This window comes from Hypomesus nipponensis, chromosome 24 (assembly GCF_054491055.1).
Source record: "Hypomesus nipponensis isolate SF chromosome 24, ASM5449105v1, whole genome shotgun sequence".
Classification (NCBI taxonomy): Eukaryota; Metazoa; Chordata; class Actinopteri; order Osmeriformes; family Osmeridae; genus Hypomesus; species Hypomesus nipponensis.
Genome location: NC_140384.1, coordinates 2,460,174 through 2,475,895, shown reverse-complemented (window position 1 = coordinate 2,475,895; position 15,722 = coordinate 2,460,174). Strand labels below are relative to the sequence as shown.

The window sequence follows — 15,722 nt, the reverse complement described above, 5'->3', positions numbered from 1 at the left end:
ATAACTCCACTGTTTATAAAACCCTGTTTTTCTCCTACATGGAGAAAGGAAGACGACATAAATGTGCTCAGCAGAATGAAGAATATAATACTGACCTGCAGGGGGTGCTACACACAACAAAATCCTCACACTTAAAGGAAGGGTAGGCAACCTACCTCTCCACAGTTATCAGGCAGCACATTCAGGTGTTTTGGATGAGTGGCTTTGAAGGGAGGGGTGGGATATTTTGGTTTGAATCCTTTCTAAAATTGTAGTTTCGCAAAATGTGTCTAACTTGAATTTAACACATGTGGGCCTAACTGCAAAGTTGCTACAGATTTTGCTCTATTTACTAACTATGTTTTTGTTTTGAACTCACTTAACATGACGTTTTACAATTGTTTCATGAGTGTGAAATTATGAAAAATACATGTCTCTAAACATCAGTGAAAGTATCAATAAAACAGATTTAAAAATAAATTGTCCAAAACAATAGGCACATTAGACTACAACCTTATTGTTTTTGCCCAAATAAATAAAGGTAAAATGTAAAAAGCTCTAGATGTGTGTTTAAAGTACCTCTATAGGGGGATATATCAAACTTGGCAACCTCTGTTCAGACGCAGTCCATATTTCAAATCATTTGAATCAGATCTTCTAAGATGACTCACTTTACCATGCAATACAAATTACGTTACTCATGAATCGTTTGGGGAAATGATTCATAGCATAGGGTTCACTACATAGATTTGTTCACTGCGTCCATGACTTGATTCATTCTTTTCAATCCTGTTTCTGTCCCTCCCTGCATCCTCCGATCAAATTTCAGTTCTGCATACTAGATTTAATAATATTTCGAAAATAAACATATTGTTAAACATTTAAGACATTTAGGTTAACTAATGAAGAATGGCAGCTAGTTTTGGGAAGATCATCGTTGGCGTTTTTGTGGAAATAAAACGAAGCGATGGTAAGTTTCTTACAGTGACCGGTCATTTTCCAACCCCGATAGATTTTTCCCTCGCTGCAAGTTATTTGAGTTACCTAGCTAGAGCTAGCTACTGTTGCTAGATACTTGCTAGTTTTAGCCTTCAGTTGATAGCTACCAATCCACTAGCAAGCTAGCTAGCTAGCCAGCTTCCTTGCATTGTTGCTGTGGTGATGTAGTTACTGATCGCACAACAACTGTTGACGCTGGGACTGAACGCTACCTCTAGCTAGCTGCTGCAAACCGGTGTAAGTTGCTGGCTAAGCAATCAATCACCAAGTCGGCCAAGTAACACCTAACGCAAACACAACATAATAACGGCAGGTAGCATTACATACGGTCTTTGTTTTAGTACTCGATACACAATCAACATAGTACTCGCTACTTTAAATGTAGCTAAGCTAGGTAACAGATTCAAGACGCTAAGGTATCTAGCCTGACGAGCTAGCTAGCTCAGGTACTGTACTTGTAGTAGCTAGACGGATTTACGTTGTTTTTTCTGGCCAAATCTATTAATTAATGCTAGTCTATCCAGCCTTTGCAAACCTGTCCCATCTTGGTAGTCAAGAGTCTAGCTTGATAGTTAGCCTGCCCGACAAAAACTTGTTGGCTCCGTCCCACATGAAACACTGCCACTTAGCTAGCCTAGCTAGCTAGTATTACTTATCATCCCTGAGGCTTGTTGATTATATAGAAATATTATTAATGTATTAGCCATAAACAAGCTAACGAAGCTAGGCTATCTCTCTTACTAGCTGACTACTCAGCCCCCTGTTGTAAATCGACTAGCTAGCTAGCTAAATTTTATTCCAGCAACATAGCAGTAAGCCTAGATGAGAACTTGTGATACCATCATTTTTTACCACTAGAGGTATATACTATAACTTGTCTGTAAGGTTTGAAAGATCGGATCTGAAATTGAGTGAAAGTGTCAGAGTAGACCAATTTTGCTTCCACGCATTGGGGGGTTAATGGGAGCTGGTGATCACAGATTCAAACCATCAACCACCACCCCATCTGTTGCAGCTCTCCAGATCCTGCCAGTACGCTCCCTGGCTTTGGCCAAGCAGTGGTGTCTTCTCACATGAACTGAACAAATGTTAGCTAGCTGACTAGTAATAGTGCATAATAGGGAAAGTAGGCAAAGATAAGTTGCGAGTTGAATAACAGCTTCTGTTCAAAATCCAGGTTATCATGACCTCTTTGACTGAGTTTTATAGCTGGCATCATGAACACTAAAGCTTTGACCAGAACAGTCTTAATGTTTTTGCTGTCTCTGAATGGGATCAGAAATATTTAATCTTAATTGTGGATTATCTACTGTATTGCATCCATTTCTGCATTGAAATGATGCCCATGTCTTAATATAGACATATTTGAAGCTCAACCATTTTAGCCGTTAAAGATGGTAGAATTCTTCTTCATTGATGTAATGGTGACACTTTTTTTTCATGGCAGTACCTGGGCATCTTTGTTGTTGTAATGAAACCAGTGTGCAGTATATCTGTAAGTATCAAGTCAGCTGCAGGTGGAGATTTCCCTCCAGCAGGACTTGATTGGCTACATGAACAGTTAATAGGCTAACAGCTCCTTAAAGTAAATTGAGTTATTTCGACAATTTAACAGCATGGGTAATAACATGAACAGGTTATACTAGTGTCTAATGCAGCATGTCAGCATGCTCTACAGTGTATTATGACCCAAGCAGTCAAGGTTGCAGGTATGTTGTGAAAGCATTTTTTTCGTCTCCATGTGTATTTGAGAGGCGGCCTCCCCTCCTCTTTTGCCCTTGCTTTCTGTTGGTGACCTTTGAACATAAAGCCTACTTATACCTAGAGATGGCAGTAGTCACTGCATTATATGACACTTATCAGCTCAGTAAGTGTAACTTTAACGTATGTGACTAGAAGACTTACCCTCCTTCCTTATCCACTTGGTAAAGAGTGGTGTGGGTGTGTGGGGATGTCTTGCATGTTTTAGGCCTGTGGATTTTCCTATTAGGTCTGTGTGTGTCAGGGAGCCTGTGTGCATGTGTGTCCAATTTAATCCTTCGTCCAGTGTTTCTTAGCCAGCTCAAGGCCCTCCTGTTCCTAAGTAGCGGTGTCGTGTCCCGTGTGCGGTTGTCAACTCTAGTACTGCCGTTGCCAGTGCGGCTCTGTAACCTACCTAACCAACCAAAATTGGATTTAAACGCCTAGGCCTACAGCTTACAGCCAGCTCTGAGGAACAGACGGTGGCATGTTCCATAGCTAACAGAAATAAGATTTTTTTTAAACATTTGGAGGGAACAAAATCAAATAAAATTGTGCTTTTTTTGACAAAAGTATACACTTAAGTTCAAGTTTAACCCTAAATTTTGAAAGCTAAAGCATGTTGCTGAATCTAGTCACTCTTCGTTAGAGAAAGCTTGTATTTGTTTTTTTCCTGCCAAAGTGAAGAGCACAAAAGGTTCTCTATCACAGCACCAGAGGCTGTCCCCATGATTAAGTCATGTTCACTGTCGAGCAGAGCAGGGCCTTGTGCAGTTCTTTGTATCAAGGCCAACCTGTCCCTTTCTCACCCCGTTGTTGTGTTTCACCCCTACCTCTTAGACTGAGTCAATTATGAACAAACCCTTGACCAAACATTGTCATCCTTGTGTTTTGGTTCTCTGTTAGCGTAAGGGACTAGACCCATGTGGTTCTGTGCATGTGTGAACATTTGGGAGTCTTTCGGAGCCTTTCCCACGGCCTCTTCTCGTCTCTCTTGCTCCCCCCCTCCTTCCCACTTCACAAGAGAAGCAGGTCTATTTGCTGATGACAGTCAGAGAACACTAAAAGCAGCGTTCAAGCCAGGCAGGAGCTCTAAATAATGGATGGCAGAACACGGCGCCTCCCTTCAACTGTGAGCCGGCAGTTTGCAGTGCTGTCAGGCCAAGGCCTTGCAAAAGACAAGACAATGAGAGGTGGAGGAACCAGTGATTATGGTGGGAGGCAGCCAAGCAGCTGGGTAGTTTGAGACCACCGACACTGTGATAGGACACGTGTTTCTCGAAAGCACTAACTTAAATGAAGCCATGTGCTGCTCCAATTGGCTAAGAGGGATGTGTAGCCTAATTGACAATAGACACTACTGTTTCTGCATTGGTTGTTAGTTGCATGTTCAAATATTTTTAATAGCAAGAGGGCGGACGGGTTTTCAGAAACAAGTTTGTCACAAAAGCGAATATCAGTTTGTTGGCACAATCGTAAACTCACGTTCACGAGGGACTATTATGAAACGTGTGTTGTAATCTGGGTTTGTCTGGGTTAGGTCACTTCCTTGCACGTCCTTGCACCCCTGCTTATTCCTCGCGGAAACCTCAGGGCCATATTAAAGGCATGTGCGATACAGATTCCTAATGGCTGTAGATGTTACACCATGCCACCATCATGAGTATGCTCAGTCACCCGCCAAAAAACCATCTATTGAGTGGTTGGTCAAATTTGAACTTTTACTAGCCATTTTGGCAGGTCGAAAAAGTAAAAATTTGCCCTGCTCGCACGTGTGTGTGTGTGTCGGCTCAGTTTGGAGGACCTCTGTCCCAGGATACAATGCCATTTCCTCCACCCCCTCAAGTCGGAATCCTCACATCCTCATCTAGAGCTGTTATCTGAACACGCGCTCTCTCCTCTCTACAGGCCGAATACACCAGGCGATGGTCACCTCTCTGAACGAGGACAACGAGAGTGTCACCGTGGAGTGGATCGAGAACGGAGACACCAAAGGGAAAGAGGTACAGGACTTGTACTGCGAGCCTCTGCAGCTTCCAGAAACATCCGCTCCACTCTCCCAGACCCATGAATAATGGATCCCAAGACATTCTAGAGCCGGAGAGATGACACAATCATCCGGCATGTTCTACAGTTCCGCTCGACAAAGCCCCTTTCCTGGTTTTTTCTTGTAGCTCTAAATATGAATGAGCTCAGAAAGCCTGTTCAGTAGACTCAGACTATACTAGACTAGTATGTGATCTTTTGTTAGCAGCTGAATACAGAATCCTCCTGTTGTATTCTCTTCTCTCTCTTTCGTTCTCCTTTTCTCTCTCCCTCTACTCTCCCTCTCTCTCTCCCCCCCCCCCCCCCCCATCCCTCTGTCCAGGCATTGATCCAAGGCATACCCGTCGATATGTCTGGTCTTTTGAACGTGTCACCTGCCTACTCATTTACACCGATATTGAACTGCGGGGTGGATCGTTTATCTTGCGCATTTCTATTTCCCTTGCATAAATGGACTTGGTGAGCGTGACAAAGTATAACCCCCAGCCCCGACCGTGTCCACAGATTGACCTGGAGAGCATATTTGCACTAAACCCCGATTTGGGCCCCGACGAAGAGATCGCCCCGAGCCCAGAGACGCCGCCCCCACCCACGCCCAGCTCCGTGAAGGTCAGCAAGATCGCCAAGGTGAGCCCCGTGTCCTCTGCTAGCGGTGGCCCACAACTCCCCCCTCCCCAGATCCAACAATGGGGCGCTTTGTTTATATTGAACGGATCAGCATAAGAGCAGCACGTGTGTTGTGAAGCGAGCCTTTGCTTTCACAGACGCCTCGGGACACCAGCAACGACTGTAGAGAACAAAGAGATCTTCAGTAATATGCAGTAATCTGATACTTTGGGCCTTGTCTCTTTTTGCGACCCTTGGTTCAGTAATAGTGGCGAGTCAGATGGTACACGAGTAATCATTGGGAGGGTGTCTGGATAACTGTGTGTCAAGGAAGGAAAGCGGGTTCCTATTCTGACCGTAGGGCCAAGAAAAACCAGGTACTCGCATTGCATTTTTGGGATCCATTCACAAACCAGTTTCTTTTGCAGAATCGGCGGACAATAGCCCCCACTAAGAATGACACTCCATCCAAGGAAAACAGAGGTGTGTTCCCACACGCCTCCATTCTGAATTGTGCTTCTGTCTCTAAAGGCCTTCTTGAGTCAATTCTGAAATGTAACAAACCTATTTTGTCAATCATTTCCAATAAAAACCACCCTTCCTGTTCCAGTGGTGTCCACACGAGCCAGACCAGTCCCTGCCCCCCAGCCGGAGCCCGCCCCCCCTCCCCCGGCCCAGCCTCCAGCCCAACCCAGCCAGGCCCAGACCCAGCAGCAGCTGCAGAACGGTAACACACACCCCCCGAAAGTTTCCCACGCCTGGCGTAGAGATAGAGAAGTCAATGCCGACAAATGATTCGACCTATAAATATTTCCGACCTGCCTGTCATCTTACACAGTCGTGTTCGGTTCAGTTGCCGCCACAGTTCGATTTGAATATGGCCTCCTTGGAAAGCTGATGGAAATGCTTATGTTGTTTTTGTTGATCACATGTTTATCACAGACTCTTCCATACATCAGCTACCCAGAAAGGAGTTTGGACAGCTTTGTATGTATCTCTCTTCCACACCCCCTCCTCTAGCTGTCTGACTTCTACAGCTATCCATTGAGCGACCTCTAGTCTTGTGACTGTGCTCCTCTACTGAAAGCCTTCTGCTGGTCTCCCCAGCTGGGGTTGGGGGAGCAGAGCACTATGGCAATCCAGCCAGCAGACAGGCCTTCTGGCTTCACACAGAGACAGATAGCGCTGCTTTCAACCCGGCTCAATGACCTGTCCCCTGTCTGGATTCAGTCAGGATGCAATCCCTCCTCCTCCCCTCCCACACCCCCACAGTCCCCTCAAACAAATCTCCCTCGCCCACTTGCCTGGATGGTTCTGACCTGGTTCTGACCTGATTTGCCTCCCCCAGATTACAACAGATTAGTCCTCCCTCTGTTGTGACATGGAGGGGGTGTTTGGCTTGCACTGCTGGGCTGCAGCTGGTCTCTGCGCTAGAGGAGGAGGGGTGCGGTGGGGTGGGGTTTACAGATTCTCTTTCTGGTGTTGAATTCTCTTCTGCAACCTGACGGTGGATACTACTGCAATTTGGTTCATTTAAATGACGTGGTAAAATGGTGAATGTGGCTGAAATTGCACTAATCAGTTGGCGTTTCTTGGGGATTTTGGCTATTTTGCGCACGTATAAATGTGTGCAAAACACATACTTTGATCCAAGTTTCATGCTACATGTGTGAAATTGACCCCTGATTCATTCCTCAGTCACAAAATGCCTAAAATCATGCATTAAGCCTAATGGTGTGAACCATGTCCGTGACGTCATCTTTTCTGAGCCCCACGTCATGAAGCAGTGGCCAAGTGTTATTGGGAACCGGCCAGACATGACGGGCCTTTTGAGGGAGACCGGTGGGGGCTGGGACACATCGCTGGCTAGCAAGCCGCTCTCGTCGGCCCTTCGTGCCCACTGTGACTTCCTGTGGGCAACAGAGCTGCCACAGAGGAGCCACGTAGAGACGTCTTTAAAGAGCCGTCGTATAAAGCTTGTTTAGAGCTGCCATTTCCTGTCTTGTCAGGCTCGTCCTAGACTAGGGTGAGGGCGAATGTTGTGAGAAAGACTAGGAAGAGGGGGGAGATCTCCTTTTAGGAGGAATGCCGTGTGCGTGTCTTGCGAGGGGAACCAGGGTTTGTGATCTCCTGCTCTGTGTGTGTGTGTGTGTGTGTGTGGGGGGGGGTTCTCCTTGTCTCCAGCACGGAGGAAGTCTAACTGTGTGAAGGAGGTGGAGAAGCTGCAGGAGAAGCGGGAGAGGCGGAGGCTGCAGCAGCAGGAGCTGAGGGAGAAGAGAGCACAGGTAACACTCCTCCGCCACCCGCCCTCCTCCGGAGCTCGCATCCCAGCCGCTCCGTTCTGTTCACGCGCATCCATACGAAACGGAGGCGCTTCGAGTCGACCACGGCCTCTTTTCGCCACGGCGTCTCATCCCAGAGCTCGATGACGTGCAGCGGGGCGAGTGAATCTGTGCTTGTGCCCCTCCCCCCCGTCTGTCTCAACAGGAAGTGGACACCACCATCCCCAACTACGAGATCTTGTACATGATCCGAGACTTCCGCGCCAGTCTGGACTACAGGCCGCTGACCACCGCCGACCTGGTGAGCGCGAGCCCGGTCCTGTCTAACCCCCCAGCTCCCACACGCGCGGCACAGCTCGGGTGTCATCAGGATGTCGAAATCTTTGTGTGTTTTACAGATCGAGGAGCACCGAATATGTGTCTGTGTGAGGAAACGGCCACTCAACAAGAAAGGCAAGTGGTACCTCACAACACTAGGGCCAATGACGCGACTTAAGGGTGTATGATACTACTGGAGGGTGAATTATATTATGAGGGTGAATTGTATTACTGGAAGGTGAATTATATTACTTGAGTGTGAATGATATGACTTGAGGGTGTATGATATTACTTTAGGGTGTGTGTTATTATGGGTATCTTTGCTTTCCAACTAAAGACGGATGACGCGTTGCGTTTGTCATGATGGTGCAGATGTGAAAAAAAAAAATACGAAGGACAATGAAAGAATGCAACGAGGTCTCTTAAACTGTTAAGACTGTTAATGCAACGAGGGGGCTTAAACTGTTAAGACTGTTAGTGCAACGAGGGGGCTTAAAATAAGGGGGGTGTGTGTGGGCGCGTGCTCAGAGTTGACGGTGAAGGACCTGGACGTGATCACCATCCCCAGCAAGGACGTGGTGATGGTCCACGAGCCCAAGCAGAAGGTGGACCTGACGCGCTACCTGGAAAACCAGACGTTCCGCTTCGACTACGCCTTCGACGACAGCACCACCAACGAGATGGTGTACAGGTGAGACAGCAGCTCACCACACGGGGACGAGGGCCTCTCTGGTGGAAATAGGCTGCTTCTAATGCCTTCATTTCATTCGCTTTGAAAGTCCAGTTATTTTGTGATGTAGATTGACTGCCAGAGACCTTGTGGAGGTGTGTGTGTGTGACTGTGTGCGTGTGTGTATATACTGTGTGACACATGTGTTCTGTGTGTGTGTACATAATCTGTGACAAGTGTGTATGCTCGGTGACAGGTGGTGTGTGTGTGTGTGTTTGTGTGTGTGTGTATATATATATGTGTGTACATACATACATACATACACACATACATACACACACTTTGTGACAGGTGTATTCTGTGTATGTAGTCAGTGACGGGTGTGTTCTGTGTCCCCTGCAGGTTCACCGCCAGGCCCCTCGTAGAGACCATCTTTGAGCGCGGCATGGCCACCTGCTTCGCCTACGGACAGACAGGAAGTGGCAAAACACACGTGAGCCACACACATCTCATCACGTCTCCTTCTATAGAAAAGGCCTATAGCTGTATTTAATATCCATATCATGGGCGGCGCTAGGTAGGGGCTAGCAGGTGCTTCAGCACCCCCAGGAAAGACCAAAGCACCCCGATAGCACCCCCAAAAAATAATTTCTGGAAAATCCGATCGGAGAATCGGATGTTAATTGTGATGAGTCTGACACGGAGCAGTCTGCTGATGCGTTTGCTGCGGATGCAGAGACGGTAGCTAGCACAACTGCAGTTTCAATCAAATTAGCATCACGAGGGGCCAAGTTTAGCTCATTTATTGATAGCATTTATACATAATATATATATATAATTGCACAGCTCCCCTGTCAATGATCTAGCACCCACTCAGCATCTGCATACAAAATGATCTGGCGCCGCCCCTGATCCACATAAACAAATTAGTTTCTGGACATTTACTTTTAGTTACACAAATTAGGATTTTGGTTTCTCATGCATGTGTTTGCGTTTCAGACTATGGGTGGGGATTTTTCTGGAAAGAACCAGGATTGTTCTAAAGGAATTTATGCATTAGCTGGTAAGTAATTCCAAGTGGATTGTGAGTGTTGTTTTGGACCGTTTAAAGCACCCTGATTGTATTATTATTGAAACACCGTAATCTCTTGACCTCTCCTGCAGCTAGGGACGTATTTCTCATGTTGAAGAAACCCAACTACAAGAAGCTGGACCTTCAGGTGTATGCCACCTTCTTTGAGATCTACAGTGGAAAGGTAAGCATTTCACAACAAAACATTTGACTTTAGATTTCTTTTTATAAAGAAATGAAAAGTTAAACTCTGTAAACATCCCCCAAGTGAACTAGAGGTTCTGTCGGACTGTATCGTCTCCAAGGTTTAGACAGTCATGCTGCTGGGAGTGTAATGTCTGTGCTGCCCGTATAAGCTTCTGGGTTGCGGTTGCAGGTGTTTGACCTGCTGAACCGCAAGGCCAAGCTGCGCGTGCTCGAGGACGGCAGGCAGCAGGTGCAGGTGGTGGGGCTCCAGGAGAGGGATGTCCGCTGTACCGAGGACGTCCTCAAGCTCATAGAAGTGGGCAACAGCTGCAGGTGAGGAGAGCAGGCCAGAGGAGGCAGAGGCCCGAATCACCTACTGCCACGTGGTCACCTTCGAACCGAGCGTCCGTTGGTCATGTCTGAACATGTTCCCTCACATTCTCGTCGTCTCATATTTACCCTCTTTCTTTCTATTTCGTTCTTTTTTTTTCTCTCGATATTTCTCTCACTTTCACTCTTCCTTTCTTTCTCTCTTCCTTTCGTCCTCTCTCTGCACACTTTTGTCCCCATCCCTCTCGCTCTCCCTTCCTCCACCAGGACGTCGGGCCAGACGTCAGCCAACGCCCACTCGTCGCGTAGCCACGCCGTGTTCCAGATCATCCTGCGCCGCAAGGGCAAGATGCACGGCAAGTTCTCCCTGATCGACCTGGCGGGCAACGAGCGGGGCGCCGACACGTCCAGCGCCGACCGCCAGACGCGCCTGGAGGGCGCAGAGATCAACAAGAGCTTGCTGGCTCTCAAGGTCAGAGGTCGGCACCGGGGAGAGTCTTAGCAGTAGCAGCTGTCTCTGTTGGTAGCGCAGGGTCGTTATGGGATGGGACAGGATGTCGGATGTGACTGCTGCACCCACTTCGGGTTCCTTGATCCTTGAAAGTTTGAATGGAAGAGAAGGATTTTATTAAGACCTAGATAGTTTGTTGAAAATAGACATAAATGGACATGGGTCATTGAAAGTGCTTGAATTGTTATGTGTTGTACACATAATAGAAATAATAATAGAAATTGAAGATCCGTGGTGTGTTCTGTAAGCCTGACAGTTCTCATGATAAGAATGACCGTAACCAGTCATTAACCTTGATCCATGTCTCAATGCTGTGTTGGGTCTTTGAATTTGAGGGAATTTGGGCGTTCCTTGAATTGTCGTTGATGTGTAAGAAGGTGTTGAAACCTTCTCATTACTGGGCCTGGGAGCAGTTGAAACCTTCTCATTACTGGGCCTGGTAGCAGTTGAAACCTTCTCATTACTGGGTCTGGGAGCAGCTTATTGATTTTTTCAATCCCTCTCTCTGTTCCTTTCAGGAATGCATCAGGGCACTGGGCCTCAACAAGCCCCACACACCGTTCAGGGCCAGCAAGCTCACCCAGGTCCTCCGAGACTCCTTCATCGGGGAGAACTCCCGCACATGCATGGTGAGCCCTCCTCTCTCCTGGCTCTCCCCCTCTCCACCCTCCCTGTCTCGAGACATCCCTGTCCTGACCCCCTGCCTCCTCTCATCCTGGTCAGATCGCCACCATCTCTCCTGGCATGACTTCCTGCGAAAACACCCTCAACACGCTACGCTACGCTAACAGGTAGGACACTGTAATACTGGGACTGACTGGAACACTCCGCAGTGATACCTGATTTCTGGCTAATGTGTCACTTGAGAATAAGAAAACAGTTTTGGGGTGGGGGTGGGATTGACCCGGTTATGTAAGGACAGGTTTGAACAATATTGAAATGGATTTACTTCAAATCATTTCTTCAATGTATAATGAATGGCGTGAGTTTTATTTATTTATATATATATATATGAAAAACAATGAATTGTCTGTCCTTCTCAGTAGTTCTGTCTTAACCCTCTCACCTTCTTTCTCTCTCTCTCTTCTGCTGTTGTCCCTGTCCTTGTGTGCGCTGGGTGGTGGTCGTTGAGCAGGGTAAAGGAGTTTGGGATCAGTCCCTCAGACATCCCTTTCTCCCAGGGAGGTCGCCCCGAACTCTCGCCCACACACACCTTTGAGTTTGATGACTTTGCTGCCACCTCTCCCAGCAGGTTGTCATGGCAAACACACACACACGCACATACTGACAGATACACGCACTGACACACAGGCAGACACACACACACATGCGGGCAGATACACACAGGCAGATGCGCACACACACACAGATACACACACTGACACACACGCACACAAACACATGTGTGCACATTTAGTACACACATCATTTCAACACTTACCGTGGCTGCATGTACTACTCACAAGTGCTCCATACTCACTAAAGAACATTCTTTGGCCTTGAACTGTTGAATGGCTGGTGCATAATGCCCCCTTTCATCATATCCCACCCTTCCAGCTCATCTCTCCACCTGCAGATGCCTCTAATCATCCACCTCCTCTTCCTCCTCCCCTGCCTCTACAGCCTGGGCATGCAGCCTCTCTTTTCATCCTGTGATATGCAATGACTTTTCATCCCTGTACAACAACAAAAATGCCATTTCTGTTTCTGCGTGTGTGTGTGCGCGTGTGTGCAATGTGCATTTGAATCATTTCCGGGCCAACGCGTCATTCCATTTTCCATATATTGTTGAGGCTACGTGACACCATAAACAGCCCGGGACTATTTCCCCCGGGTGACACGAGATGTGTCACTGTTGCAGAGTCCTCCACACACTGCGAGTCATCGGACTGCTAATAGGCGGAACGGTCGACATAGTTGGTTTCTCGGCGGTGTTTGGCTCTAGTCAGCGGCTGTTTAACGAGAGGAGGCCATGCCTGTGGTGTTGGTGGTGTGCCCAAACAAGGAATCAGACTTAGCTTGTGCCACCACATGGTGATAATCCTCCCCCCCCCCCCCCCCATCCCATCCCATCCCCAGTCTTAATGGATGAGCTCTCTACCTGCTGGGTCAGGACCAGGTCAGTATTACCTTATCAAGTCAGTATTACCTTATCAAGTCAGTATTACCTTACCAGCTCAGTCAGCCTTCATTAAACACAAGCCCCAGCCACACAGATACCCGTGTTTAAATACAGCACTGTCCAGGCCCTCTGCTCTGATCGGAGCTAAGAAGGTTCTGTGTTGTGCTGCGACCCTCGATTTAAACCAAGCTCAAGTAATAATGGTACTTGATCTTTGGCTATTTTAAAAGAAAAACCAAATGAAGTGAGGTTCGGTCACCTGGGAGCCTTCCCGAGCTGCAGAGATTGTTCCATGGACGTGGGACCACGTTGGCTTGGTGCGGTCACTACAGTCACCTCATGACTATTCAGTGGGACAACACATCACCCTCCCCAGCTCCTCAAGATGTCATTGTGACATCCGGAATGTTTTGACCCCAGTGAGGGAGACCCCATATGTGTGTGTGTGTGTCTGTGTAAACGTGTGCGTATCTGCTCGTGTGTGTGACTTGCGAGCACGCGCCCATCGTAACAAGCTCTCCCCGGGGCGGCAGGGTGAAGGAGCTGACCGTGGACACCAACCAGGTGGTGGAGGGCGGTCGAGCCAACAACCACGCCGTCAACCAGATAGACCTGCTGGACGATGAGGACTGGCTGGGGAGTTCCCCTCAGAGAGATGACCTCAAACTGCTCTGTGAGCAGAATGTAAGAAACACCTTTCCCTCTCAATACCGGCCACAGACTTTACACCATGTGCGTGTGTGTGGAAGTGACTAAGGGCGTTTTCTATCTACCTTTTGACGGGATGGACATTGTCAAGCTTAGTTATGAACCCTCAAAGCCTTTTTATTGTTTTCAGTAAGTGTTCTTCCCTGACTCTCCTCTGGGGTGTGCTGGGTTTGTCTTTTCCCAGGAGGAGGAGGTGTCCCCCCAGCTCTTCAACTTCCATGAGGCCGTGTCCCAGATGGTGGAGATGGAGGAGCAGGTGCTGGAGGATCACCGCGCTGTCTTCCAGGTCAGACCCTTCTCAGCCCAGCCTCGCAACTCACAGCAGTTTGTTTAGACGCAAACCAGAATTGTTTTTCTTTTTTTCACGGCTGTACCTCATGCCTATGACCACAGCATTGCCATGGGTTATTTGTCAATATACCACACCGTCGTGGTTTATTGCTTTAATACAGGCATGTAGTGATGTGGTTCCGTATTTCCCTGCTGTGACTGCAGGAGTCTATCCGCTGGCTGGAGGATGAGAAGGTCCTGCTGGAGATGACGGAGGAGGTGGACTACGACGTGGACACCTACGCCACCCAACTGGAACACATCCTGGACCAGAAGATAGACATTCTCACTGAGCTCCGAGGTGGGAAGAAGCAGAGACATAAGCTAATGCCACAGTAGGATGTCTTGGGAGAAACACTATCCTGGACTTCAGTTCTGCTGACTATGTTCAGTCTAAGAAGATATACTCCAGACACTCCCTAGACAGTTATTGAAGTAAACACACACTGTCATTATGGGTTAGAAATTCAGGTCAAATGAGAACATTTTATTAACTTGCATTCCTCTCTCCCTCTCCAGATAAAGTGAAGTCATTCCGCTCTGCGCTGCAGGAGGAGGAACATGCCAGTAAGCAGATTAATCCCAAGAGACCGCGGGCCCTGTAAGACGAGTGGCAGGGTCTGTGTTTGTTTTTAGCAAGCCAGCAGAGAGCGGCACGTACCGGAACATGACCACTAGAGGCCCCAGGTGGCTCTCTGAGATGTTACCGCTGGCTGCAAAGCTAAAAGGACTTTTTACAATCAAACTCAAAGTTTTCACTTTATTTCCCAGTTCTCACAAACCAAGGTTGTTTTCATAAATGGCGTCAGACACGAGGATGAAGCTTTATTTTTATCTGAACCCCCCCCCCCCCCCATTTCTTTAGATGGTTGCTTGAAACATTTTTAAAGCCTTTTGTTTTTTGGCCCTGTTTTATTTTATTTATTTACTTTTGTACTTCTTTGTACTTCCTCTCTTGAAGGAGTGTTCACAGGCTTGCACGCTGACTGATGTAGGTCACTGTTACACCGGTGCGTGGACTATGGCGCTACGGAAACATATGCATGTGTTCACTCTGATAACATAAATCCGTATGCCACCTTTCTCCAACGCCGCGGTTGATACTGTGTCCTTTCCTCCCTCAGTTGGCTGTGTATCATACGTAGCTGTAAACACACTCTTCCCCTTCTTTATCTCCTCTCCATCTTGAGTTTAGCAGTTGGGGAGCGTAATCAGTGTTTTGTTTCCTCCTTCATACCCTCCAACATGGCTATGTTCTACCGTACCTGTAGTCTGGTTGAGTTTTGTGCCATATCATGTTTTGTGGCCACTCAGTTCACTCGTTTCCCATTTTACCTGTTAACTTACTGTAAAATACATTGTTTTGTCTGCCCCATTTAACTTTTATTTTAAAAAATTGAAACATGTATAGTTAATACCACTGATAACTGCTGGGTTTGTTGCTCAGTGTTTGCACCAGATGTTATGCTGGCTGAAGTAATAAATAAAAAAAACACCTGTTTTGATGAGTCCGCTTTTGCGGTTGACATTGTTACATTCATACTGTGGCCAACGAGCACTGAAAAGTTAGATTTCCTGTGTCTGTAGGGCCCAGAGACAGCCATGGTCAGGAAGGCAGTGTGGAGAAGCAGCCCTGCAAGAACAGCAGACAAAGCCACTAGTGGGCTCATGTGAACCCAGTCACCAGCACCACCTAGACGCAGGACCAGGGACTTGCGCTGGAGGGCAGTCAATAAAACAGAATGACGTCACCAGCGCAAGGACAGAGACAGCAGTAGATAGGTTCTTAAAGTACAAGAGATAAGACCCTGGCTTAATGTTTG

General features: G+C 47.4%; 1 protein-coding gene across 2 annotated transcripts; it reads left to right on the top strand.

Moving 5' to 3' along the window:
• Window positions 1-736: 736 nt before the first annotated feature.
• Window positions 737-15,407, top strand: LOC146232692 (kinesin-like protein KIF2A). 2 transcript variants are annotated; one of them, XM_084690197.1, is made up of 21 exons: window positions 737-949; window positions 4,627-4,721; window positions 5,269-5,391; window positions 5,799-5,853; window positions 5,981-6,097; window positions 7,555-7,655; window positions 7,858-7,953; window positions 8,051-8,105; window positions 8,499-8,661; window positions 9,043-9,133; window positions 9,640-9,703; window positions 9,805-9,896; window positions 10,089-10,231; window positions 10,496-10,700; window positions 11,258-11,368; window positions 11,463-11,530; window positions 11,875-11,991; window positions 13,395-13,545; window positions 13,754-13,855; window positions 14,065-14,200; window positions 14,419-15,407. In XM_084690197.1, the coding sequence occupies exons 1-21, from the start codon at window positions 889-891 to the stop codon at window positions 14,502-14,504; spliced, it is 2,232 nt and encodes a 743-aa protein (XP_084546323.1). In that variant the 5' UTR covers window positions 737-888; the 3' UTR covers window positions 14,505-15,407. The 2 variants fall into 2 exon arrangements, with proteins under 2 accessions (XP_084546323.1, XP_084546324.1); XM_084690198.1 differs by lacking the exon at window positions 11,875-11,991 and having other exon boundaries at window positions 738-949.
• Window positions 15,408-15,722: the final 315 nt, after the last annotated feature.

What these genes read in the sequence shown, in the direction of transcription:
- LOC146232692 (XM_084690197.1), top strand. Translation starts at nt 889, where the DNA reads ATGGCAGCTAGTTTTGGGAAGATCATCGTTGGCGTTTTTGTGGAAATA. An exon ending in TCCATCCAAGGAAAACAGAG is followed by an intron (nt 5,854 to 5,980) that starts GTGTGTTCCCAC and finishes TTCCTGTTCCAG; the next exon opens with TGGTGTCCACACGAGCCAGA. An exon ending in CGCTGACCACCGCCGACCTG is followed by an intron (nt 7,954 to 8,050) that starts GTGAGCGCGAGC and finishes TGTGTTTTACAG; the next exon opens with ATCGAGGAGCACCGAATATG.